The sequence below is a fragment of the Jaculus jaculus genome, chromosome 10 (genome assembly GCF_020740685.1).
Source record: "Jaculus jaculus isolate mJacJac1 chromosome 10, mJacJac1.mat.Y.cur, whole genome shotgun sequence".
NCBI classification, from domain to species: domain Eukaryota; kingdom Metazoa; phylum Chordata; class Mammalia; order Rodentia; family Dipodidae; genus Jaculus; species Jaculus jaculus.
The window spans coordinates 21,324,323-21,349,915 of record NC_059111.1 but is presented as its reverse complement, the minus strand read 5'-3'; the positions used below and the strand labels follow the sequence as shown (position 1 = coordinate 21,349,915).

The 25,593-nt window shown below is 52.5% G+C and overlaps 1 protein-coding gene across 1 annotated transcript in view; it reads right to left on the bottom strand.

The window, feature by feature from the left end:
- Ccdc33 (coiled-coil domain containing 33) overlaps nt 1-25,593 on the bottom strand; it is a 128,603-nt gene that overhangs the window by 23,971 nt on the left and 79,039 nt on the right. The window contains exon 13 of the mRNA XM_045160581.1: nt 14,635-14,814. Coding sequence (XP_045016516.1) covers nt 14,635-14,814 — 180 coding nt within the window. The remainder of the gene's footprint in view (nt 1-14,634; nt 14,815-25,593) is intronic.

Below are 25,593 nucleotides of genomic sequence, written 5' to 3'. Positions count from 1 at the left end.
AGGTCTGCGGGGGAGAGGGGGGTCAGGCTGGGCGGGGCGGGGTGGGGTATCGTTGATGGTTATAAGGACCGCAGGCCAAGCCTGGCTCATCAGGGTGGGGAGGCAGGAGGAAGAGGAGGAGGAGGAGGAACGGGTGGCTTTGCTTTGGTTTTCTCAGCCCCAGATTGCGGAGGGAGACAGTGCTCCACCCGGAGACCATTGTGTAAGAGGAGGTCTCCAGTCTGCGCTCTGGGGCCCATCTGAGGGGGAGGGAGGGCCCACACTCTCTCGCTCAGGACACGTGGAAAGCACAGATGGTGCCAACAAGTGCAAATTAGTTGAGCAGAGCCTGTGTACACAGGAGCTGTGAACAGGCGGCTGGCAGGTGGGGGGGGGGGGCTGCGGGGGAGGGGACAGGGCAGGGGGTGGAGAGAAGCCTTTAACGAGCACTTATCGATGCCTCCTGTATTCACAGCCAGGAGCACGGCTATTGACAAAGCCTGTCTATAAATCTCTCAGCCATGTCTTCAGAAACCTTAATTACGGGGCCTCATTACCCTTCGCACCTCTAGGCACAGGGGACCAGTGAGGGCTGAGGCAGCTGCTGACACTGCAGTCGGCCTGTGGCTGGAATAGGTGGGATGTAGTTTGGGGTCCTGCGCCTGGAGCTGCGGACTGGCCTCAGTCTCTAGACCAAAGGGACCAGGTAGCGGGGGTGGGGGGTGGGGGGGGGCTTTGGAGCTGGAGAGGTCTGGGCCAGTGATCTAGTCTGGCCAGTTCCTATTGATCTCTTGAACACTTCACTTCTCTGTGCCTCAGTTTCCTCTCTGTACAAAGGGGGACAGGACCATGAGGAGATGAAGGGTTGCAATCTGCGTCAAGTACAGAGCCCGGCGTATAGAATGTGAGCATGGTGCTGGCTAGCCACCGCTGGACCCTGGGACTCTCCTGATGGACATGATGTCCCGGCACCAGCCAAGGCCATTCAGATGACTCTGAACACGGATTTAAAACACGAGCGCCATCCAACCCCAAAAGTGACCCAAACCTCTCCTGTTGTTCCTGGCTAACGTGAGTGATGGGTGACAGCTTGGCCAGTTACGTCTTGGCCTAATGCCATCAATCTGGCCCCTAGGTAACAATTACCAGGTGGGCAGGCAGACTCACAGAGCTGCCCCTTCCCCTGTGAGCGAGCATCCAACCAGAGCGAAGGCACAGTTCCTTCAACCTTCCAGAAATCACCTGTGGTCCTTCCCACCACTCTAAGTGCCCTGAGGTGGCCTGCCAGGCAGCTAACCCGGAGGAGGGCAGCTGTATGGAGAACCTGCTGCTTGAATCACTGTCTCTTTAGGTGAGGGTGCTGTCTACGCCTTAATTGGAGGCTATTTTACCCTTCCCCGTTGAAGTATTTTTGGGACACATCATCGCCATTTGTCAACTAAAACAACCTCTAAGGCTCCTCTGGGTGCTGTGTGAAGGCTAAGCCAGAAACAGGATTTTTCCTATGTGGTCCAGAACATCTTGGCCCTGGTAACTGCTGGAAAGGACATTTAATGTGTCTGGGGGCCACATATTTGTAGGCCAGGCAAGGGGTTAGGTACAGGGCAGGGGCTACAGGTGGAGCGAACAGAGTCCAGCTTAGGACTCTGGGTTCAGGTGAGAGCTTGAGCTCAGGTCTCAGAGGTGGCAGGGGTTCATCAGGCAGAGTTGCGGGGGGCTATAAGCCATGGAAGGTGGTGGAGGCAGGCTGTACCCCAGGCAGGAGGGTAGTCCAATGGTGAGGGAGATAGAACCTGATTCCCAGGCCTCTTTCCCAAACGTCCTTACCATTTACTGCTGCAGGGGCTTTTCCTAGCTCACAGAGAACCCTCCCATGGCACCCAGAATTCTCACAGCCAGCTTGTGGGGTCAAAGTTGGCATCATCCCCAGTTGTTTACTAAATCATCTGGACCCAGCTACCAGGTCCTTTGACAAGTTCCTGAGTGAGTCCCCATCCCATAAAGGAGAGGGAAGTTGGGGGCCTTCGTTTTCAGCCTCATAGCCCCCCACCATCAGCAGAGCAGGGCACCGAGGGGCTCCCCACCCAGCCAAGATGCCTCCAGTGCCCCAAACTAGTCCTCACGGAAGCCCAGCCTCGTCTGGCTCTTTCTGGTCCCTGAGCCACTTGTCCGTCCGCCATCCCCGGGGGTCCACGAGGCACAGAGGTGGATTTGCATATCTGAGAGCAAAAATAATTCTGCTGTAGGCTTAGCACCACCCGGACTGGAGACCCCTTTTGTCTGTTTGAGTAAGAGCTGGCTAAGGGCCGAAGGATAATTAGTCCCCTGTGGGCAGTGCTCCCTCCCTCCTTGAAAATTTAAAGGCACAGACCCAGCCCACTGGGAGCACCCCCTCCAGCAGCCAAGCTCATGATGGGATGTCTGTGGGAGCCGATGAATGGGCACTTTATCTGATTAAACTGGGAGTGAACTGGCTGTTCTCTATTATCTGAGGGCTTGATTGGATATTTAGCACCGTGTGTGTGTGTGTGTGTGTGTGTGTGTGTGTGTGTGTGTGTGTGCTGGGTTTTTCTAGTCTATGTGTCTGAAGGAAATTGGATTGTACTGAAAAGCATTTAATCTGCGCTTGGGACTGACTGTATCCTAATAGAGTCACAGAGCTGGAAGCAGGGTTAGGCGACAGTTTTGCCTTTAGCCTGGGACAAGAGGGCCTCCTGCACAGGACCTCCTCTGTCTGAGGCAGACCTCCCTTCCAGACTTGCTTTGGCACTCCTGGGGGCTCAGCCCTTCCTAAGGGGTGAGGAGTAGGTAGGACCACAGGAAGTAACCATCTGAGGCCCTTTAGAGTCCATCCCAGGGACCTGGGACGGGGAATCCTCTCCTGCTTCAGGTCCTGCACACCTCAAGGTGGCAGTGCATTCTTTTTCAAAGAAAAACTTGGGCTGGGGCGATGGCTTAGCGGTTAAGCGCTTGCCTGTGAAGCCTAAGGACCCCGGTTCGAGGCTCGGTTCCCCAGGTCCCACGTTAGCCAGATGCACAGGGGGGCGCACGTGTCTGGAATTCGTTTGCAGAGGCTGGAAGCCCTGGCGCGCCCATTCTCTCTCTCTCCCTCTATCCGTCTTTCTCTCTGTGCCTGTCGCTCTCAAATAAATAAATAAATAAATAAATAAAAAGAAAAATTTAATTTTCTCTTGCAATGCACCCAAATTGATCCCCCAAAGTCTAAAGGTTGTGAAACTGGAACAGAGTGGGGTAAGAAGAAAAGGAAGCAGGCGAAGGGAGGAGCAGAGCAGCTCCCAGCAGTCAGGGTCCATAAGGCATGGTGCATTCATTGGTCAAGGCAGAAGGTAGTTCCTAGCTGGTGGCTTCAGCCCATTTACAAGTGAGTTAGGAGGTGGGAGGGCCTTCCCCTTCCATCGCTTGCTCCCACTGGGCTGGGAGGGGCCACAGCCACAGAGCAGTCTCTATGCTTACTAGGGAACCAAGGCAGCAGGCTGGAGGGGCGGGCAGTCAGGCTCCTGAGACTCTCGCATTCTGAGTTCGGGGACTGTTCAAGCTGCTGCAGAACCAGGCGGTAGGTTAGGTCCCCAGACCTGGGCTGGCCTTGTTGGTGACCCTGTGGGTGACCAAGATGGGGCCAGATTTCCTACCGACACCTCCTCAGATGGAAGCAAAAAGCGAGGTTATGACTATAATGCTGCACGCGGCAAGTTCAGGATATAGGCGCGCATATGCTTCATATGAATAAGAAGATGAAAGAGGGGGCGGACTGGCAGCTTGTGCGAGGGACCCAGCCCCAGAACCCCGGTCAGCAAATCTCCCCCAAATGCCCCTGAGTCTGGAGCCATGCCCACCCTTGCTAATCAATGACTCAGCCCTCAGCACTGATGGCCTCATTACCTCATCCTTATTTACCATGCCCGGGGCTTGGGTCTGGTGTTCCCCACCTCTAGCACTCTCCCTGAAGGGCCCCTGCCTTGGTGGCCTCTTTGTATCTCCCAGCCAGGTTTTCTGGGTGCTTGGGCCAGGCCCCAAACCAGCCAATCCACCACCCTAACAGCCTTTCAATTAACTGCCTCACAGCCCAAAATCTTTCTCTATCCTCCCTAGAGAGGGCTGTGTTCTCCCCATTTTACAGATGAGGGCCTGACCAGGCCTTAGAAAGGAATGCAGGCACGCACGTACGAGCATACGTGTAATTTTGGCTCCACAGGGTGGCAGGGTCCCCCTGCGGGAACAAACTGTAACTCATGACGCATGATCTAGCATGGCTTCCAGATCACTCCCCCTTGGCTGGCTTTTCCTCGCGCGCTTGTCTCTGGGACGTGTTCCCCGGGCCTTGCTGTGCTGATCCAAGTGTTCCTTCTTGGGACAGGTCTGGTGGGGTGGGACTAAACATCCCCTCTGAGGTCCCACTCCCTTGGGATACATATCAGGTTCCGATCACATCTCGCTCTCCCGCATGTCTCGTCTGTTTCTCCTTCCCCGGGGACTTACTGAGCATAGGGAGTTTGCTTCATGTGACTGTCATTTATCTTGGGGACAAGCTTCTGGAGAGAGGGGCCTGGGGGGAGCTGCGCTGGGTCCACCTCACCCCTCTCTGTCTTGAAGCACTGACTACTAGCAAGCCTTCTGCAGTGGACAGCCCTCTGGAGTTCCCACATCCTGTCACCCACTCTCTTGTCAACCCTCTCAAAGACCTTAGAGGATTAGTAGGGAAGGCATTTCCCTGTATTTGACAGGATCCCGGAGGGCGAGCGATACCTCTAAGGTCACACAGCACTTGGCTATGTGGACATCAGACCCCAGCCTGCCTGCTAGAGCTGCTCCCGGTCATGAAAGCAAGCTGGTTGAATGAACAACTGAATGAGTTAACAGCTCGGTGTTGAAGAGGGGAGAGGCAGCTGCGGGTCCACACAGCTCTTCCTTTACTCATCTGCTCCCTTCTGCCTCCTTGGCCAGCTCATGTGCGGGATTAAGGTCCGCCCCCCAGCCTCCAGCCGATCTTGGCCCTGAGGGTGATGCTTTCTTCCAGTCTCCCCAGGCTGAGTCACGTCCCTGGGCCTCGGCAGGCTCCTCTCTCTCTGGTTAGTCTCCATGGAAGCCTGCCTCTGCTCCCCCCCAGCAAGCCCTAGTGTCTACGGGGACAAGGCAGGAGCATAAATGGCAGTTTTAGTGCATGTCCTCAGACAGCCATCCCCTTCCTGCTCCCCACCCAGAGGACGCATGACCCTATGTTCAGCCCCAAGGGAATGCCAGGGTCTTGGGTGCCCAGAGGATGGTCTAGCACTGTGGGCTTGGCATCCAGGGCCAGGTGGAGGGTGGAGGGGGACCATCTGGAAGGCCGGCACAGCCCCTCTACGTGTGCCTGAAGGCGTCACAAATGTCTGTTCAGTGCCTAACACCCTGCTACCAGGCCTTGGGACTCCGGCCTTGGGTCAAGGCCGTGCATTCCCTTGGTCAAGTGGATCAATCCCTCCAGAGGGCAGGAGCTTTTTCCTGGCTGGGCAGCTCTGCGCCAGGGATGGGGGTTGGGGAGGTTGTGAGGTGGGGGAGGTAAGGGGGTGGGAAAGGGGGGGGTGGGAGACAGAACTGGAGACAGCCAGCAGGGGGCCACGCTCAGCCTGCCTGGCCCTGCACACACCCACTGAGAGACAATAAATCGACAAACACTTAATCTCTCTGCAAATTGAAACGCAGCCGTAAATATCTGGCGCATCCCAGCAGCTGAGTTATGCGTCTCGTTTATTAATCTCTTTAGTCCCCGGTGATGGATGGATGGAGGAGAATGGTCCGCCTGAGACTCGGGGAGGGGGAGGGGGGAAGAACAGTGGGGTGTGTGTGGAGGGGGTCTGAGGACAGCCTTTCTGGGAAGGGGTCAGGGCTGAGGCTTTGTGCCTTTCTCTTTGCAGTCTCAATGGACCCTACAGTCTGTCCATGGTGACCGTGAACAACCCTTCTGCAGAGTGGACAGCTCTTTATAGGTGCCATTGCACATCCATCCACTCTCAGGTTAACTCTGGGTTAACCTTCCCCACGGCCTCCCGAGGTAGCACAGTGGGTCTGGGGGTGGGGGTCAGTCTTCCTTTCATGAGCCAGGCATGGTGGCACACGCCTTTAATCCCAGGCTGAGGTAGGAAGGTCCTTGAGTTCAAAGCCACCCTGAGACTTCAAGGTGAATTCCAGGTCAGTTTGAGCTATAGAGATCCTACCTTGAAAAACAAACAAAAGGGCTGGAGAGGTGGCTTAGCGGTTAAGCGCTGGCCTGTGAAGCCTAAGGATCCCGGTTCAAGGCTCGATTCCCCAGGACCCACGTTAGCCAGATGCACAAGGGGGCGCATGTGTCTGGAGTTCGTTTGCAGTGGCTGGAGGCCCTGGCGTGCCCATTCTCTCTTTCTCCCTCTCTGCTTCTTTCTCTCTCTGTCTGTTGCTCTCAAAATAATAAAATAAAATAAAGAATGAGACCCTGCCTCAAAACAAAGCAAAAAAAGTATTATTAATAATAAATGTTCAAAAAAGAACAAAAATCAAAAAATAAAAATAAAAAAATAAAAATAAATTCCTTTTATGAAGCAGTGAGGAGACAGGATCAGAGAAGTGGAGTAATTCCTCTAAGCTCACACAACTCTTGACTAGTGGACAAGGGACACGAACCTGTTGGAGCTTCAGGGGCAGATAGGAGGAATCTTGAGTTTGCAGGGCCCTGTGTGGGCTGGCAGCCTCATTTCTCCCTTTCTAGCTTTCTCCTCTCTCTCCCTGGCCTTCCTCAAAGGCTTGGGAAGTGTAGTGTGTGAACTGGAGGAGGGAAAGAAGGACAGAGTCGGGGGAGGAACAGGAAGGAGACAAGAAGTGCTGAGGTTCTCAGCCAGCTGGGGACTGTTGCAAGCTCACAGCATTTATTTTTGGAGCATCTTCTGCCAGTGCCACAGGGCTCCCTGCTTCGGGGCTTCAGGAGTCCTGGGGAAGACCTGAGGCGACCTCTTAGCTCGGAGGAGCAGGGGCCTGGCAGGGCACCTGTGTGTGATGGACAGGTGACTTGGGGGCCAGGGGCACGGGACCAGGTGATGGAGGGCAGAGACGTCATTGGGAACACTGGGCAATGGAGTTGGGGCTGGTGGAGATAGGTGTAAGAGGGCCTGGTGTGTCAGATGGCTGGCTGGGTGAGGTGGCCCGAAGGGCTCTGAGCCAGGTGTCTGCCTGGGTGGCATTAGGCAGCCCAATGACCTTGGTCTCTGTTTCTCTCATGTGTTCTGAAGGTTCTGGCTTCCCCTGGGTGGGGGACTGTCCCTCTTGGGCCCAGGAGATTTGTCTCTAGGCTTCTGTGAGCCCCCTTGCTCTGGTCAGCCCCAGATGCCCTGGGCTTATTAAAGCCCTCACTCTGCTAGTGGCACGGGCAGAGTCCAGAGAAGCTCTGGGTGCCCTTTCTGGTGACAACTGCAGGTGGCAGCAAGAGATCTCCTGCTCAAGGAAGCATCGCCTGCCACCAAGTGATGCCAAGGCCAGCCTTGAATCTCCTTGGCCTGAGTCGGGGCTTTGGGGGCAGAGTGGAGTTCATGGTAAAGAGTCCCAGGGAGCCAGGCGTGGTGGCGCACGCCTTTAATCCCAGCACTTGGGAGGCAGAGGTAGGAGGACCACCGTGAGTTCGAGGCCACCCTGAGACTACAGAGTGAAGTCCATACCAGCCTAGGCTAGAGTGAAACCCTACCTTGAAAAACCAAACAAAAACCAAACAACAACAACAACAACAACAAAATAAGAGTCCCAGGGCACTCGGGCAATGTCTGCTTCAACCTTTTCTGCTGGCAGAAGCAAAAACTGGGGCAGAAGAAGAGGGAAGTTCAAGGTCACTTGAAGGAGCCAAGAGCAATGAGCACCATGTGGGTGCAGGCCCAGCAGGGAGTTAGGCTGGGCAAGGCTGTGCCTTGAGGCTGTGGGCTGCTGAGGGGGCAGAGGTTATGGTGGCCTTAAATGACGCAGAGCTAGAACAGGAGGGGGTGTTCTGTGTCATGGGGGTGACCGGGCCAGATTTGCCCAGGGCTAACAGGAACAGTTGGTCACCCTTTGGATACGTCAAGAGGCATAAAGGAACATGAGCAGAGAGAGAGGGAGAGAATGGGCATGCCAGGGCCTCGGCCACTGCAATCAAACTCCAGACGCTTGCGCCACCTAGTGGAAACGCGAGACCTTGCGCTTGCCTCACCTTTGTGTGTCTGGCTTATGTGGGTTTTGGAGAGTCAAACATGGGTCCTTAGGCTTCGCAGGCAAGCGCCTTAACTGCTAAGCCATCTCTCCAGCCCTAGAGTTGTCTTTGCCGCAAGGCCACTTTCTGAAGTCCTGGTCTCTCTTGCTTCTGCATGGGCTGGGAGGGGGCCAGGCATGGCCAGGTGAGCAGCTGTCTTGTGTTGCAGACAGAAAATCCAGGGCACAGGGAAACACCATGACAGAAATACCCCAGGAGGGCACAGCAGAAGCCCATTTGTGCTGGTGTGGGAGGGAGGAGACCTTGGTGTGGAAAAGCTGCCATCCTGGGGCTGAGCCCTCAGCTGCTCACCCATGTGTCACTGGTGAGGCTCTCTGACCTTCCTCTCCACGTGGGCAGTGAGGGCCCCTCAGCTGGAGTCACCCTGACACCTCAGGAGCTGGTGAAATAGAGCAGGGACAGCTAGTGACTCACATTTAAAGAGGCCTGGTGTGTGTGTGTGTGGGGGGGGGTCAAGGGAGGAATCCTTATAGTGTCCAGGGCCTCAAGAAAGGAAAAGAAACAAAAGCTTAGACCCAGAGGGGGGCAGGGATGTGGGGATGGGAGGGGGCAGGCTTTCAAAGAGAGAATGAGAGGAATGAGTTATTCCAGTGTGGGGAGCTTAGCAAAACTGCACTGAATCTTTAACAACCCTTGTCAATTATTCATCCTCTGGTACGAGGGCCACAGAGAGCTCTGGTGAGCAGGGCAGAGGGGAGGCAAAGGAGGGAGAGGAGGAGGAGGAAAGGAGAAAGGAACCGAGGGAGGGAGGAAAAGCGGGCAAGAGGGAGAGGGAGAGAGAGATAGAGAGAGATCAGAAATAGGAATGACCAGAGAGACAGAAGAGGAGTCAGAAGTAGTGTAAATGCGCATGCACACGCGCGCACGCGCGCATGTGTGTGTATGTGTGTGTGTGTGTAGAGAGAGAGAGACAGAGAAAGTGACGGAGACTGAGGGGGTGCAGAACCTCTAGGTAGAAGGACACAGACTACAGCTTGCCTCTGACTAGCCCGAGCACCTTGCCCTCTGTTTCATCCAGAGCTTGGCTTGCCTCCTCCAGGAAGCTCTCCCTGACTCCTACTTCCTCTAGGAAGGTTCCTCATCTCAACCATGCTTTCTTGCGTGTCCATGCCTCACAGTGTTCACTGCGTGTCCGCTCGGTGTGGCTGATGGCCTCGGGGACAGGAGCTGCTCTTGCCTGTAGCAGGATCTTCAGGCCTCAGGCCTCAGTCCTTTCTCTTGCCCCGACCCCACGCTGGACGCAAAACAGGGCTTCTGGCAGACTGGGGAGTCCTGGTCTCCTGGGGAGCTGCAGAGTGGGGGTGTCTTGGTAACTATCTCATGAGACTTTGCGAGGGAAGCTGGATCCCTGTGGAGACGGTTCAGAGCCCCTTGGCTCAGCTGCTGTGTGGTCCTGGGGTTGGGAGACAGGAGCTGGCCAGTGAGAGGCAGCTCAGGGGATCTGGAAGGTGTGAGGGAGATGTTGGAAGACAGATGTTTGGCGATGTAAGACATCAGGATAACTTGGGAGCCCAACAGGTTTTTTTTTTTTTCCGAGGTAGGGTTTCACTCTAGCCCAGGCTAACCTGGAATCCACTATGTCTTCTCAGGGTGGCCTTGAACTCACAGGGATCCTCCTACCTCTGCCTCCAGAGTGCTGGGATTAAAGGCAGGCACCACTACGCCGCCAGGCTCTAACACTTTCCAAGAGACAGGTGTCCTGGTCTGCTAAGAAGAAAGGCGAATGCCTGCAGGGGACCATTTGACACCTGGACTCCTTCTTCCTCTGACAAGGGGTACTGTCAGCTCCACGTTGCTGGGAGGAACATCCAAACCAGACTCAGTTCAGAGGAGGAAGGGGTTTCTTTCAAGCTTACAGATCTGGGGGATGTTTCATCAATGGCGGAAGAAGCTGGTTCCCTCCATCTAAGCAGAGAGAGACAACCAAACAGCCAACAAACAGCTAAAGCAGCCAGCACCGCTGCAGCAAAAGGCAGTGACCCAGGACCCCGGACAGAAGCCAGACCTCTCTGCTCTCCTTTAAGCTGGGGAGCAGATCTGCCCCCAAACTCACTTTAAGGCTGGGCCCCAGGATCTCCCTCCCCCCAGTGCAGTGACAGCTCCTCCAGCCAGGTGGCTAGCTAGAGACCCAAATTACGAGCGTTAATAAAACACCTGAGTCTCTGGGCGGGGGGGGGGGGGGGGGGGGAGGGCGGGGACACACATTCACATTACCACAAGTGGCACCGGAAAAACCTGCATCCGAGTCGGGGTGTTGAGGCACAGAAAGAGATAACGGGACTTGTCGTGAACCCCTACCGGCTTGGCGGACTATGGGGGTGTCAGGGAGGGAGAAATGCGCAGATAGTCACAGGCCACATCTCCCCCCACGCCCCTCCTCTCTCCCTAAGGAGCTTCTTTCCGCAGAAAATGTTCCATTTTTTTTTTTTTTTTCTAGTAAGCTTAAGTGGGCTCTGGAGGGAGTTACAGACAAAATGGATTCTTGGGCTCTGGGGACCGTACGGCGACACTAGACAGAGGCAGAGGCGCCGTGGAGAGTCAGCTGATGCTAAGAGGCTCAGCCGAGGCTGTGGCCCTGGCAGCAAAGCCGACTACTTGCTCACCCTTCGGGCGTGGCTGCTTTCTCATCACCGGCCACGCTGCTAATAAACTCTGACACATGTCACGTCCCAGTCATATGGCTTAGTCTCTCTCTCTCTCTCTCTCTCTCTTTTCTTTTTCTTCTTGTTTTTCGAGGTAGAGTCTCACTCCAGCGCAGTCTGACCTGACCTGGAATTCACTATGGAGTCTCAGGGTGGCCTTGAACCCACAGCGATCCTCCTACCTCTGCCTCCCGAGTGCTGGGATTAAAAGACACGCGCTGCCGCGCCCCGGCTGTGGCTTACACTCTTGGTACTACCCCGGGGCCTATTGCTATGCAGCTATGCTCCTGGGCTCCACGGTCACGTGCAGCTGTTTGTCACCAAGCCTCTCTCGGTTGCATGAGTTCGTCCACTGCTGTATGATCTTGTTTGGTTGCTATGGAAAGACAGTGACCCATGGCTACGCGGCAATGGAACTGTGCGTTGTGGTTATCTGTCCACGTCTACTCTCGCAACTGGGCTCTGCTGGCCATGAGCCCTTATGGGCTCTGGCTTGTGGGCACGTAGGACCCGTTAGAGCAAAGTGTTGTGAGTAGCATAATGTGAGCAAGTGAGTGTGAGAATGAGGAAGGGATGGAGAGAGGGAGGAAAAGAGAGAGAGAGAGAGAGAGTGAAAGAGAGAGAGAGGGATCGCTGAGTTGGAAGACCAAATCAGGGGTGTGTAGGTAAATGAAATCCACAGCCAAGGAGGGTTCAGAGGGGCCTGGAGCACATTTAGCTGGGCAGAGGAAAGGTGTAGGTCCACTGGGCATGTCTGAGTCAGTGACCCAATGTGGCACGGTTCGCTGAGCACACCTCTGCAGCCACCTAACACTGCTTAGAGGCTAGGCTGCCTTGGAAAGTGAGGTCGGGAAGCCTCCGGGTCACCCCACTATTACCAGTGGTAAAATGAAGGGATGGGTCACTCCAGGTGGTTATTCAGGCTCAAAGACAGTTTCTCCTAGTGGCTGACCTTGACTTCTTAGGCTATGGTCTAGACCCTCTCCGTTAGTTTAAGCTTTAAGAGAAAATCAAGAGGAATTGGGCTTCTATCCATGCTACCGCAGCATTCTTTTTATTTTATTTTATTTTGTTTATTTGCAAGGAGAGAGAGAGAGAGAATGGTTGTGCCAGCCACTAGCCACTGCAAACATACTCCAGATGCACGTGCCACTTTGTGCATCCAGCTTTACATGGGCACTGGGGAATCAAACCCGAGTTGTGAGGCTTTGCAGGCAAACGCCTTAACCGCTGAACCATCTCTCCAGACCTCATAGCATTCCTCCTAATATTTAAGGAAATGGTCTCAGTTGCCCATCCGTCAGATCCATCCTAAACAGGAAGATTCCCCCTCTGCCATCTTTTCTTCCCTCTCTCCTGTCATGATCATCCTCATCCCATTTCATAAGCACAGTGAGTCTCCAGTTCAGTCATCCCACGCTCTTCCATCTCTTACTCCCCAGACAACTGCACAGCATCAAGTCACTTAGGTCTGACATCTAACACAAGCCAGACCCTCAGGTCCGACATGCTCATCAGCTCAAACCTCGGGTTCCTTGCCAAAGAGCTCCACCACACACAGCCTCAGGGTGGGGCTGGGTACTGCACCTCAGTCATACTATGTCCAGGGCCACCGTGGTGGTGGTGGACACGAGAGGCTGCTCAGGCAGCATTTGAACCCTACTCCCTACACACTCGTGGTGTGACGTGGGGCTGAGCTCCTCCTGCTGGGGTGGCCCATCCCAGCGGGTGAAGTGAGTACTGGAGAATTGGCCTGGAGCTCTGTGTGGCTGTCTGGAAGTGGCCAGAGAGGACCTCGTCTGCCCTTTCCTCTTGATGGCTTCTTCCCTTTTTCTGTCCTCCTCAGACTTTTTAAAAAAATAATTATTTTATTTATTTTACAGAGAGAGAGAGAGAGAGAGAAAGAATGGGTGCGCCAGGGCCTCCAGCCACTGCAAACGAACTCCAGACGCGTGCGCCCCCTTGTGCATCTGGCTAACGTGGGTCCTGGGGAATTGGACCTGGGTCCTTTGACTTTGCAAGCAAATGCCTTAACTGCTAAGCCATCCCTCCAGCCCTTCAGACATTTTTTTTTTTTTTTTTTTTGAGGTATGGTCTCACTCTAGTCCAGGCTGACCTGGAATTCACTATGTAGTCTTAGGCTGGCCTCAAACTCATAGCAACCCTCCTACCTCTGTCTCCAGAGTGCTGGGATTAAAGGCAGGTGCCATTACCCCCTTAGATTTTTTTTTTTTTGCCAACCACCTTCTATACTGTCGATGCTTAGAGGCACAAGAATGGGGGCGCCCACCTTCAGATGTTGAGATCAGCAAGAATTGGTTTATTTATGCTGTCCCAAACCTCTAGGGACAAGACCGGCACTTTGTTTTTCAATGCAACGGATGGCTTGGCTGTCCCCAAGAGGCAGAGGTGGCGGGGGGGGGGGGAGGGTGTTGAAATGTCCCTGAGAGTCGTGACCTGTCCCGGGAGGACCTGCTCCAAAGAGGATGTACACTGGATATGCGGGCATCTCAGACACACCCCGCAGACAGCAGCCCTTCCTATTCGTCTGAAGGCATATGTTCCAGAAGGGCGCAGAAGTGCCAGGGGTGGATGAGGAGTTTGTCAGTAGAGGGGGGCAGGTTCTCACAGGAGGAGGAGGAGGAGGGCCCCGATTTCCTACTGGGCTGGTGGCTTTTCCTGGGACCTTTCCCCAGGATCTTCCTGAGCAGCATCCCCCATGGGTTCCACTGTGGAAGAAGGGAGGAAGTCACTTATGAAGTCGCCCATGGCCACTGACCAGAGTGGGGAGTCCAACCACACTGTCTTTTGGGTGCCTGCTGTTTTGGACCCTCTGCACGAAGGGGCTGAGCCTCAGAAGTGACCCTTACCCAGGCTGGCTTCCAAGACCAAAGACACAGACATTGTCAAATGTTCCTTTAATAGGTTACAAATGGGGCTGGGGAGATGGTTCAGCTGGTACAAGTGCTTGCTTGCAAAGCCTGTTGGCCTGGGTGCAATTCCCTAACAACCCACATAAAGCCAGACCATATGCAAAAGGTAGTATATTTGTTTGCAGCTGTACGAGACCCTGGCACACCCATACACACACGTGTGTGAGTAAATAGATAAAAGTATTTAAAAAGTAAGTTGGAGGGCTGGAGAAATGGCTTAGCAGTTAAAGTGCTTGCCTGAGGAACCTAAGGCCCCAGATTCAATTCCCTAGGATCCATGTAAGCCCCATGCACAAGGTGGCATATGCTTCTGGAGTTTGTTTGCAGTGGCTGGAGGCCCTGGTGCACCCGTATTCTCTCTCATTCATTGATAAAAAAGCAAAAAAATATAAGGTGGAGAGCAATGGAAGGAGACATTGATATCAACTTTCTGGCCTCCACACACATGTGTCCACACATACACAAGCCTTCACATGTATATGTGTGTGTGTGTACACTACACATATGCAAAAAAAAAAAAAAAGTTACAACTAGTCTCTTAGAGTGATTCACACAGCCCAGGGGAAATGTTCTGAGCTGGAGATACGTTGAATCCAAATCCTATGGGAGTCTATCCCAAGGACAAAGAAACTGTAAAAGGAAGCTGTACCTTTCGAGAACTTGTCTTTAGGAGTCACTCACATGAAGAGTGTGCCAAAAGCGGCGGGGGCTGGGGGGCGCTTACCACCTGGAGAGACCCTGTCTCACAAGTGGCTCTGAAGCTTCCTCCCCCAGGGCTCTGTTGGTGTGCCAGCCCTCCTGTCGAGGGAGGGGCACTCACCATGTCTCGGGACGTTTCTGGCATCTGAGGCTCTGCTTCTGCTTCCTGGCAGGAATCAGTTGAGCTCATGGTGACCTTGGAGCAGGACTTGCTGATGGTGCTCGGCTTCCGGTCTAGGATCTTGGGGTCCAGGACAGGCAGAGCTTTGCTGCTTTTTGGTGTCAAAAAGTTTTCTGGTCTCTAAGAGGAAAGATGGAGAGAGACTTGGGACAGGGGGTCTCTCTAAACCCCTCAAGAGGCCCTGCATGCCTGCTCCTGTGCACTGACCTGCTCCTCCATCGCTGGGCCCCAGCCACAGCGTCCCGAGCCAAGCTCTCCTCTCCCTCGGGTCCTCCGCTTCGGCTGCTCTCTCTATCTGAGGGCCTCATGGGTCTTTACAAAGCTGCCCACATCTTCTCGTTCGCATCTTGGCTCAAGCATGAACTTTTCAACCCAATGCTTTCCCAACTGAGCTATTTCGGCAAGCACCATCTTTTCAGTGAAACCCTGCCCTCTGGAAGAGGGCCCCCTCACTCTAAAGCAGCCCCATTCCCTGGGTACTCTCTAATCACAGGCACTCATTTTACTGTGCTCAAAGTACTTATGCTATGGAATTTAACTTAAAACAATAGGTTTTCTTGTTAACACTCTGTCTCCCTCCCTCAAGACCAAACACCAAGATATAAGTTCTGTCTGTTATCCCGATTGTGTGTGCTCAGTAAATATTTACGGGTGTTCAATAAACATGCCACCCATGGCTCCCATACTTGGTGTAGTAATGAAAGCTTCTACAACTCCCATGCTCTTTTGACTCCTTTTGTTGTGTAGACTTATTTCTATTTCATGTCTATTAACAGCCAGTCTGACAACCCCACAGAACATCTCTCCATGCACTTTGGTGGACCTTCCTCTCTCACACCTCTTCTTCCTCACCCTCTTCCTCCTCCTCCTCTCTTATCATCCTCATCTCTTCTTATCTAACATCTACCCCCCCGCTTCCACTTCCATCCCCAGGAAGCCTCAGACCTTTGCTCATAGCTTTTCTGGGTTCTTCCAACCAGTAGCTGGCTACCTGCGCCTTGACATCACTCTCTGATTCTAGGCATGCTTGCTGTTTTTATGTTTCCTACAAAACTTTAAGTTCCTTGGGCTTAGGAACATGTCAGTGCTCTTTTTGGGGAGAGGGCACAGTGGAATGTGTTTGAAATCTGCAGATCTAAAATCTGACCGTTGTTTGAAGAGTCATGTCGTCTCAAGGTCTACAGAGGCCTCAAAGGTGACCCAGTCCTACCCCGTATCAGTTGTGGAATCCTTTCTCAGCCAAACTGCAGACACAGTATTCCACTGGTTAGGGCTGTGCCAGCAGCAAACAGAGCCATGGGCACAGTGCTGAGGAGGAGAGGTGTGCTCAGGGTTCAATTTGAGGCCAGCTCTGAACGCCAGGAGTGGGGAGTGTGGGTGGGCCTCGCTTGGTAGATGCTCTGTATGAAAGCTCAAGCATGTGGACTACTTGAATTGGGATTGAGAATGCTTCACTTTACCACTGAGATGTTTTCAATGATTATTTTATGTCCTATAAAATGTGGTATGCACCTTTGGTCAGACAAGCTTCCTTTTGCAGATGGCAGTGACGATTGGGAACCGAGGGGAGGGGGTGAGACTCAGAACAAATCAAAGTGCTTAGAGGAAGTGACTCTTGAGTGCTCAGCACTAAATGAGACTTGTACATCACCTCCCTCCCAGGGCTCAGGGAACATTGCAGAACAGGGGGTGGAAAGGATGTAAGAACCAGAGGATGTGGAGGAGTGCTTTGGAACACTGTCTTCTGGACACCAGGTGGCCGTTTGCATTCGTGACCTCTGTCATAGCCAGCCCCACGCTGCTGGGATGAATCTCCGAACCAGACACAGTCTATGGGAGGCACGGGATGTATTTCAGGCTTACAGATCCAGGGGACGTTTCATAATGGTGAGAGAGAGAGAGAGAGAGAGAGAGAGAAAACCACCAGCAGCCAGAGCAAAATCCGGCAGGGAGCCCAGGCGGAACTCACTCTGCAGACTTCAGGGTAGAACACAGATCCCCCACAACACACCTTTGGGCTGCACCCTAGGATCTGCCCACAGTGACACCTCTTCTTAGAGGGGCCACTTGCAAATCCAAGTTACAAACTTTAACAAAACATTTGAATCTATTGGGGGGACATAAACTCAAACTACCACAACCTCGTAGCAGCTCTTGTTACCTGCATAAGGCCTTCACAATAATTAGCCCATCAGCCTGTCATTGTATATGATAGAGGAGGACAAAAAAGAAAAAAGAAAAAGAAAAAGAAAGAAAGAAAATAGAAGAGAGAATGGTTGGAAGGAAGGAGGGGGCTCATCCAGTAGAAGAGGGCACGGGGGACAAAGGAAGACAGTAGGAGGAGAGTATGATCAAAATACATTATGCGGCTGGAGAGGTGGCTTAGTGGTTAAAGGTGCTTGCCTGCAAAGCCTAAGGACTCATGTTTGACTCTCCAGGTCCCACATAAGCCAGACACACAATGATGCACGTGCAAGGTCGCACATCTGCACAAGGGGGCGCACATGTTTGGAGTTTGATTTCTATGGCTGGAGGTCCTAGTATACCAATTCTCTCTTTCACTCTTTCTCTCACTCTCTCACATAAAAAGGCCAGTCTGTTGGGCTTGCCTCAAAAAATACATTATGAAAATTGTCCATAAAAAGATTTTTAAATATTTTATTTATTTAGTTGAGAGAGAGAGAGAGAGAGAGAGAGAGAAGGAGGGAGGGAGGGAGGGAGAGAAAGAAGCAGATAGAGGGAATGAGCATGGCAGGGCCTTCAGCCATTGCAAACTAACTCCAGATGCATGCACCACTTTGTGCATCTGGCTTATGTGGGTACTGGGAATTCAATCCTATGTTCTTAGGCTTAGCAGGCAAGCGCCTTAATTGCTAAGCCATCTCTCCAGCCCAGTGAATAGATTTTTAAAAAGAAAAGATGGTGTGCAGAAATGTGTTAACACAAAGCCTTTTTGTCAGGCGTGTGTCAGACTTACAGACAGCTATACAAATACATGGAGTCATCCAGGCCATTCTGTGCCTTAATTCCTCTCAATCAAATGCATACACAAGTAGATAATTACAAATAATTACAAAAGGAAAGCATCTATAAAGTGTCCTTGGAATGGATGCACTGGGTGAACCTGAGGCTGTCTCCTACACAGAAATGCTGAGCACCAGACTGGCTGGAGAGGGACAGCCACAAAATGCATATTAGGTGGATGGATGGACGGACAGATGGAGGAATGAGGGAAGAATATCTAGCCAGGGCAAAGACCACCTCCCCAGTGACTAGGGCCACCCTGGGCTCGGGTGGGATGCTGATTCAAGACCTGTAATGACATTTCTCCTCATTTCTGGGCAGAAAGCCAATCTCAATGCCCTGGATTTCATAGACTGCCATCTAATCCAGTTAGACAAGGAAGTAGGAGTAATGAAATCAAAAGAGGTCTCCAGAGGTGCTCCCGTCATTACAGAAAGCAGGGACAATTGCTGAGGGAGCCACCTCCCCCAACGTCTGTCTCCCTGCTATCCACCGGTCCCCCCTCCCCTTGTGTGGCCCCAGGACCAGCTGGGTCAACTCACTGACACGCAGCTGATGGTTGCTGAGCCTTTAGCCAGAGCTGGACACTCACTAGATAATTTTAGGTAGATCCTAATATTAACTATGTGTAACTCATTTCATTTCATTCCAAAGATAAATGTCTCTAGTGGGCAGGGAGGAGGGAAGGAAGGTAGAGAGGCTGGCTGCGAGAGCGTGGGCAGAAGATGAACTCCTGTCTCTTCAGGCCTGGCCCAGCCCTATTCTCTCTCTTTCTTACGTCTGCTCACCCGAGTCAGTTTGTTTGTTTTTCTATTTGCCAGGCTCTGCCCTGCCTGCTGGGGTGGCTTGGGACTGACAAGTGGCCCCTCAGTCTACAGCTCCGTGGTTGCGGCGCATCCCGCTTCATTACAGCTGTAATTGGAGAGCGACTTTGAACGCTCAGAGTGATGCACGGCCATGCACTCGCTCAGACTCCGCACCCAGCTCAGCTCACACCACATGAGAGCCCCAATGGGGAGAAGATGCCCAGCTGTCACTGTTGCCAGAAGAGGAGTCAGGCCAAGCCAATGGCGTCCCAAGCTGACGGCATCTTAATTCACCTGTTCCCCACAAACGCCCTCTGCCGCCGTCCTCCCCAACTTATCATCCCCACTAGATTCGCCCATCATGCAAAATACAGCAGCTCCAGCCGGCCCAGGCAATTACAGAGTAGCCGGGCTGCAGCTGCTGTCCACGGTGCTGAAGGTGCCCGCCTCTCGCTCGCTCCACCCCAAGCCTTCTTGCGGGAGAACACAAGCTCTTAATTCAATTAGCTGGCCCTGAACCCTCCCCCGGGGAGGACGGGAGCGGAAACTGACAAATTCTGTTTAACAAAGACATTTGTCCCCCCCCCGCCCCCCCGCCCCACTAGCTTTGGACTCTGCTCTCTTGTATCCCGCTCATTAGGTATCTAACAAAGTGCATCCCAAGAAATCTGTTTCCAATCGCCAGCAATTCAGGAGGCCAGATGCAATTTTCTCCCGTGATAAGGGTGGCCTCGCCCGCTGGCAAATGCCTTAATGAGTCCTGAGCAGCGGCTCCCAGATCAGCCAGCGCTTTGTCATTTCCTGTGGACGCAGTTGTAGGTTCTTATCTCTTCAGCTGTAAGGCAGGGCTTGGACAACAGGCTCCTTCTTCAAGAGGGCTGGCTGCCTCCCCTGCATACTGCAAGCCTCATTTACAGCATCACTGCGGCTGCAGTGGGGTTGAGACTCCAATACCGCCTCCCAGCTAAGAAGGGCTCAAGTGTTAATACTCGACAGGGCCATGATTCATTTCCCAGAACACTGTGTTAGAGGGTTCATCCAAAAACAAGTTAATCCAAAAGGGGCTAGGGGAGAGGGGAACCCCTGATGACAATTTAAACAGTTCTGTCAGAGGTTTTAGGATTCAGGGTGGCCCTGTCTGTGACTCAGTGCATGGGCTGTGGGCTTCATGTGCTCTCAGCCAGAAACCTGATCTTTCTGCTCTTCATCTCCAACCCCCCTCCCATCAAATCTGGAGAAAACCACATCCTACCACCACTCTAGGACCTTCCTTAGCTTCCATCACTTTTTTCTTTTTCTTTTTTTTACTTTTTATTAACATTTTCCATGATTATAAAATATATCCCATGGTAATTCCCTCCCTCCCCACCCCCACACTTTCCCATCTGAAATTCCATTCTCCATCATATCCATCAGTTTTTTCTTTATTTTGGTTTTGGTTTTTTGAGGTAGGTTTTCACTCTAGCTCAGGCTGACCTGGAATTCACTATGTATTCTCAGGGTGGCCTTGAACTCTCAGAAATCCTCCTACCTCTGCCTCCCGAGTTCTGGGATTAAATGCGTGCACCACTGTGTCTGCCAACTTTTTTTTTTTTTTTTTTTTTGCAAGTCCAAACTTTGTGAACTGTTTCTCAGGCCCTCTATCATCTAGACCTCACTTCAGGCTCTAGTCTCACCATTTCCTACAGAGTCCCTATGTACCTTGGGCTGTAGGTGCTCATAACCCCTTGTCTTTGCATATGCTGGTCTCGGATGCACCCTTGCCTTGTTAATTTCCAGCCCACTGTTATTAAGAAATGTGTGTGTGGGCTGGAGGGATGGCTTAGCGGAGAAGGTGTTTGCCTGCAAAGCCAAAAGACCCAGGTTCTATTCCCCAGGACCCACGTTAGCCAGATGCACAAGGGAGTGCATGCACCTGGAGTTTGTTCTCTGGCACGCCCATTCTCTCTATCTCTCTTTCTCTCAGTCAAATAAATAAATAAAAATATTTTTAAAGATGTGTGTGTGCTTGGGTACACATCCATGTGCCAGTGTCCATGCAGAGGCCAGAGGACAACCTCATCCTTATCCTCAGAAATATCATCTACTTCCTTTGAAGTAGTCTCTCTCATTGGACAGAAGCTCACCAATTAGGCTAGACTGTTAGGCCAGTGAGCCCCAGGGATCCCTCTATGCTTGCCCCCTTCCCCTGCCCCGGCACTGGGATTACAAGGACACACCGCCACACCCAGCATTTTCCATGGGCACTGGGGATCAAACTCAGGTCCCTGTGCTTGTGCAGCCGGCTACCTTCCGAGCTAACCCTGAAGTCTTCTTCCCTGAGCCACTCTCTGACACACAGCTGTAATCATGCCTCTGAGTGACATTTCCTCTGACCTGTGTAAGCTTGGTGTACCCAACTCAGCTAAGACTCTCTTAACAACACAGGTGGGTGATCACCCTGTTGGAGTGTTTTCTTGCCAGGCAAAGGTTAGGGAATAAGTGGCTAACAAACTCATGTGTGGGTGAGCTTGTGTAGGTCAGGGATATATCTGGTTTAGCTGATGGAAGCCTAGGTGAGGGAGGGGTTGGCTTCGAGAATGTGGAACATCCCAATGTCATCCCCCACTTTCTGAGAACTTGGGACTATAAGCTTCTGACATCCTTCCCCGCCACCACCCCCTCCCCCCAGTCCCTAGCAGGCACATTCTTGCTGGGGGCGGGGTGGGGTGAGGGAGCTTGTCACTGGGGGAAGATTCTGGAATTCATCCCTAAAATGTGCCCCTGGAGGTGGATCCCAGCCCAGAGATACAGAGAGGAGTTTGAGCTTCTGGCCTCTGCTGGTTGATTTTTCTCTCTGCTTGGATGTACGGAAGTAAGCAGGTTCCCTGCAGCTGCCACTGCTGCAACCCCCTCCACCCCAGATCTGTAAGCCTGAACTGAATCTCTTTCTCCTGTAACAATGTATCTGTTTGAAAGTTTGTCTCAGCAGTGTGGAGCTGACTATGACTACTTCAACCTCCCAGTGACGCATTGCACCGTGAGGGAAGAGGTTAGAGCAGAGGAAGCCCCAAACAGCGGGGTTCCTCTGGATTTACTGCCTAATATACTCCAACTCGTGTTGGGTGATGGAAGCTCACATTCCCAAGGCTACACCCGTCTCCTGGCTGGTTGTGTATTTGAGATGAGACTACATCAGGCTTCCTGAATTATCTGTGACTGGAAAGAGCTTAGGTCTTGGTCCAGCCCTATCTAGCTGCCCTGGAGTGGAAGCTGCCTGGCCTAGAAGCAGGATACACAGGAGAGTCAGCAAACCTGACCTCTGGAGAGATAACAGTCCCTTTTCTATTGCTTTATTGTCTGAAAAATTTGTTGTGAGACCAAATGAAGCGCCGGTGACGGTTTATCTTCAGCGCTTGATGGGGCCTCCCGATGTCCCCGTGAGAAGCTGGTGGAGTGGGTGTCATGAGGGAGGGAGGATGAATGATGGATTAGTGGGGCTTCAGTGTTCCCCCTCCCCCAGGGCCCTTCCCCCCGTGCCTGAGCTCTGCAGGCTTGTCAGCAGCTCTGGGGAACTGGACCAAGTTCCCCTCCTGAGTGACTGCAGGACCCTGTGCTGGGCACTGGCACACATTCTCTCCTCATTCAGCACCCATGGCCTTCCTGGCTGGGGGAGATTATAACTCCCTCCATGTATGAAGAAAACAGAGTGCAGAGAGCATCCAGAATCCAAGGTGAACACGTGTGTGGAATCATGGCTCCGAGCGTCCTGACCACATCCATGACACGTCATTGGCAGTTTGCGGTGGTAGCAGGCAGGACTCTAGATATGCTCTAAAATTAGGATCTAGAGTGACCTCAAGCCTAGAGGATGGGCTATGAAGCACCCCAGGTGCATATCATGTTTAAGTTCAAAGCACATCTGCAGAGGTGCTGGGTGCCAGATAAGGTTCCAGGTCAGTGGCCCTTGCTGCCTTGGAAGGACTCAGATTCAATAAGCAATAGGCTCTGGCTGCACCAAAGAGAGGCATGTGTTTAGAAAGAGGCGGAGATGGTCCTGTGCTACCCATTAGTGCTAATGGTGTTCCACTGTTTTGGGGGGAGTACATGATAAGAGTAGTAATGTCGAGAGGAGACAGGCAGGGGTGTGAGAACCCAGGTATGAGAAGGAGGGAAGGTGGTCCAGGCTGAGGAAGAAGTACGAACTGGTACAATGGTATGCACTTGTAATACCAACACTAGGAAGGCTGAGGCAGGGGTATCACAAGTTTGGGGCCAGTCGGAGTATTTTTCTTTCTTTTTTAAAGTTTTTTTTGAGGTAGGGGCTCACTCTAGCCCAGGCTGACTTGGAATTCACTCTGTATTCTCAGGATGGCCTCGAACTCACAATCCTCCTACCTCTGCCTCCTGAATACTGGGATTAAGGGGTGTATACCACCACACCGGCTTCTGAGTGGGTTATATAGTGACTTTCCTTCTTTCTTTCTTTCTTTCTTTCTTTCTTTCTTTCTTTCTTTCTTTCTTTCTTTCTTTCTTTCTTTCCTTCCCTCTCTCTCTCTCCTTCCTTCCTCCTTCCCTTCCTCCTTCCCTCTCTTCCTTCCTTCCTTCCCTTTCTCTCTCTCCTTCCTTCCTCCCTCCCTCCCTCTCTTCCTTCCTTCCTTCCCTCCCTCCCTCTCTCTCTCTCTTTCTTTCTTTCTTTCCTTCTCTCCTTCCCCCCTCTTTCTTTCCTTTCCTCTCTTTCTCTCCTTCCTCTCTCCCTCCCTTCCTTCCTTCTTTCCTTCCTTCCCTCCCTCCCTCACTCTTTCTCTCTCTCTCCCTTTCTTTCTTTCTTTCTTTCTTTCTTTCTTTCTTTCTTTCTTTCTTTCTTTCTTTCTTTCTTTCTTCCTTCCATCTCTCTATTTTCTTACTTTTTTGCTGGTGTGGTGTGGATTTGCTCACCTGCAGCCTAGGGCCCTTGCCTACAGTGGTCAGAGTGGAATATCAGCATGCCACTCCATTACTCTTCAAGCCTGTGTTGTTTTGAGCCCAAGTCTCTTACTGATTCCAGAGCTTGTCCCTCCGTTCTCTGGTTTCTGGTCCTAAGGGACTGGAGTTACAAGCCCAGGTGGCCAAGCCCAGCTGGTTTCCAGGTCTGGAGATTTGACCTCTGGCAGTCTGAGGCCCTCCCTCAGGCCCTGGTACTTGCACAGAAAGCTGAGTCCTCTCCCCAGCCCCTGATACTTTCTCAAAAGAGGGAAAAATACAGTTTTCAAATACCAGCAGGGAAGACATGAGCACAGGAGCTGAGCTCCGTGAAGACTCAGGAAGGAGAAGCTTGGCCCGTGGGAAGAAACCACATAGAGTAAAGAGGAGGCTTTTGAAGGAAAAGCTGATGGAGGCCAGAGGGCTCCCTGGAAGTCAAAGGGCTCCTGACATGACAGGTGAGCAGGTAGGGTCTGTGCATGTGTGTGCGTGCACACATGGGCGTGTATTGGAAGAAGGGTTAGACTCTCTCTCTGAGGTGACTGCGTGGGAAGAGTGGCATGACAGACTGTGGAGACCACATTGTCCTCAGGGCATGGAGCCCCAGTGGGAGGGACTTGGGAGTGGTGAAAACAGGTGGGAGCCTTGGAAGATGAGATAAGGCGCTCTGTGACACATCTTGTAGCTGGGACCTGAGGCCCTGGCTGGTCCCGGGGAAGAGGCTAGAGGCCCTAGCGTGCCCATTCTCTTTCCCTCTTTTTTTTTTTTTTAAATATTTTATTTATTTATCAGAGAAAAAGGGAGAGAGAAAGAGAGAGAGAGAGGGAGGGAGAGAGGGAGGGAGGGAGAGAATGGGCACGCCAGGGCCTCCAGCCACTGCAAACGAACTCCAGATGCGTGCGCCCCCTTGTGCATCTGGCTAACGTGGATCCTGGGGAATTGAACCTGTGGTCCTTTGGCTTTGCAGGCAAACGCCTTAACCGCTAAGCCATCTCTCCAGCCCCCTTGTTCTTTCTTTCTATCTCTTTCTCTAACACATAAGTAAAAATAAAATATTTTTTTAAAAACTTCATCAAAAGCCTGCATAATTATGCCTATGCACTGCCCTCTTACTAGGCACTTGTCTCTCCTCTGGACAGGTCCCTATAGAAAGCTTTGTAATGAAGGCAATGGGGCACAACCATTTTCAGGGCCTCCAGGCTGCCCTACCCCCTCCCAGGGAAAGGAAGGAGGAAGGTTGGGTTGAATTGTGCCAGCCACACCATCCCTGAGTGAGGCAGCAGGTCCTTACATATACCTTCCTATGCCAAACACCAGGGATCCAGTGTCCCTTGGACCTGCAGGTTGAGGAAAGGTGGCCACACACCTGTGAGGCCTCACTTTTGCTTGATGTCCCCCAACCTGGGCTAGATACTGAATCCTGAATCTTGACCCCAAGAGGGGAAGTGTTGCTGAGTGCCCACATGGCCACATCTCACTTTCTCCGCCTGCTTCACTTACTATACGATGCCTTTCCAGACAGAGGCAGGGGGTGAGTCCCGTGAGCGCCTACTTGTGTGCCTCATGGGACCCCCCCACCCCCGCTTGAACGAGGTCGGCGTGGGAAAGGTGGACCGCGTGGGCTGCACTTCAAAGAGTCTGGCTGCAAGCTGGAGGGCGCCCAGATGCCGTGGCATCTGGAAGCCAGATCATTAAAACAAGAAGGCAGACTGCCTGCCGCTCCCGGAGAAGCAGAGCCTCCTGGGCGTGGGGAACACACCTCACTCTTCAAAGAGAAGAGGCCGAGACCGGAGGCGAAAATGCAAGAGAGAGCAAAGGTGGAGTTCTACGCGCCTGTGCGAACCGGCCATGGCCTCATGAATTCTTAGCACCCACGGGGCCTCCAAGGCCAGAATGGGAAAAGAGGGTCTGCGTGTGCCTGCAGGAAACCTCGCTCTGTTTTTGCGTGTCTGTTTGCGTTAGCTTATGTGCTCTCCTGCACATAGAACAGAGCTTAAGGCCGATACTATAGGCCAAAAAATGACCAGCCTTAGAGAAGACCTACCTGAGGGGAAAACCAAACCCCGTCACCAACAAGCTCCCTCCAGCATTAATACCCCAAACCAGAGATCACATTTGCCAATCACCA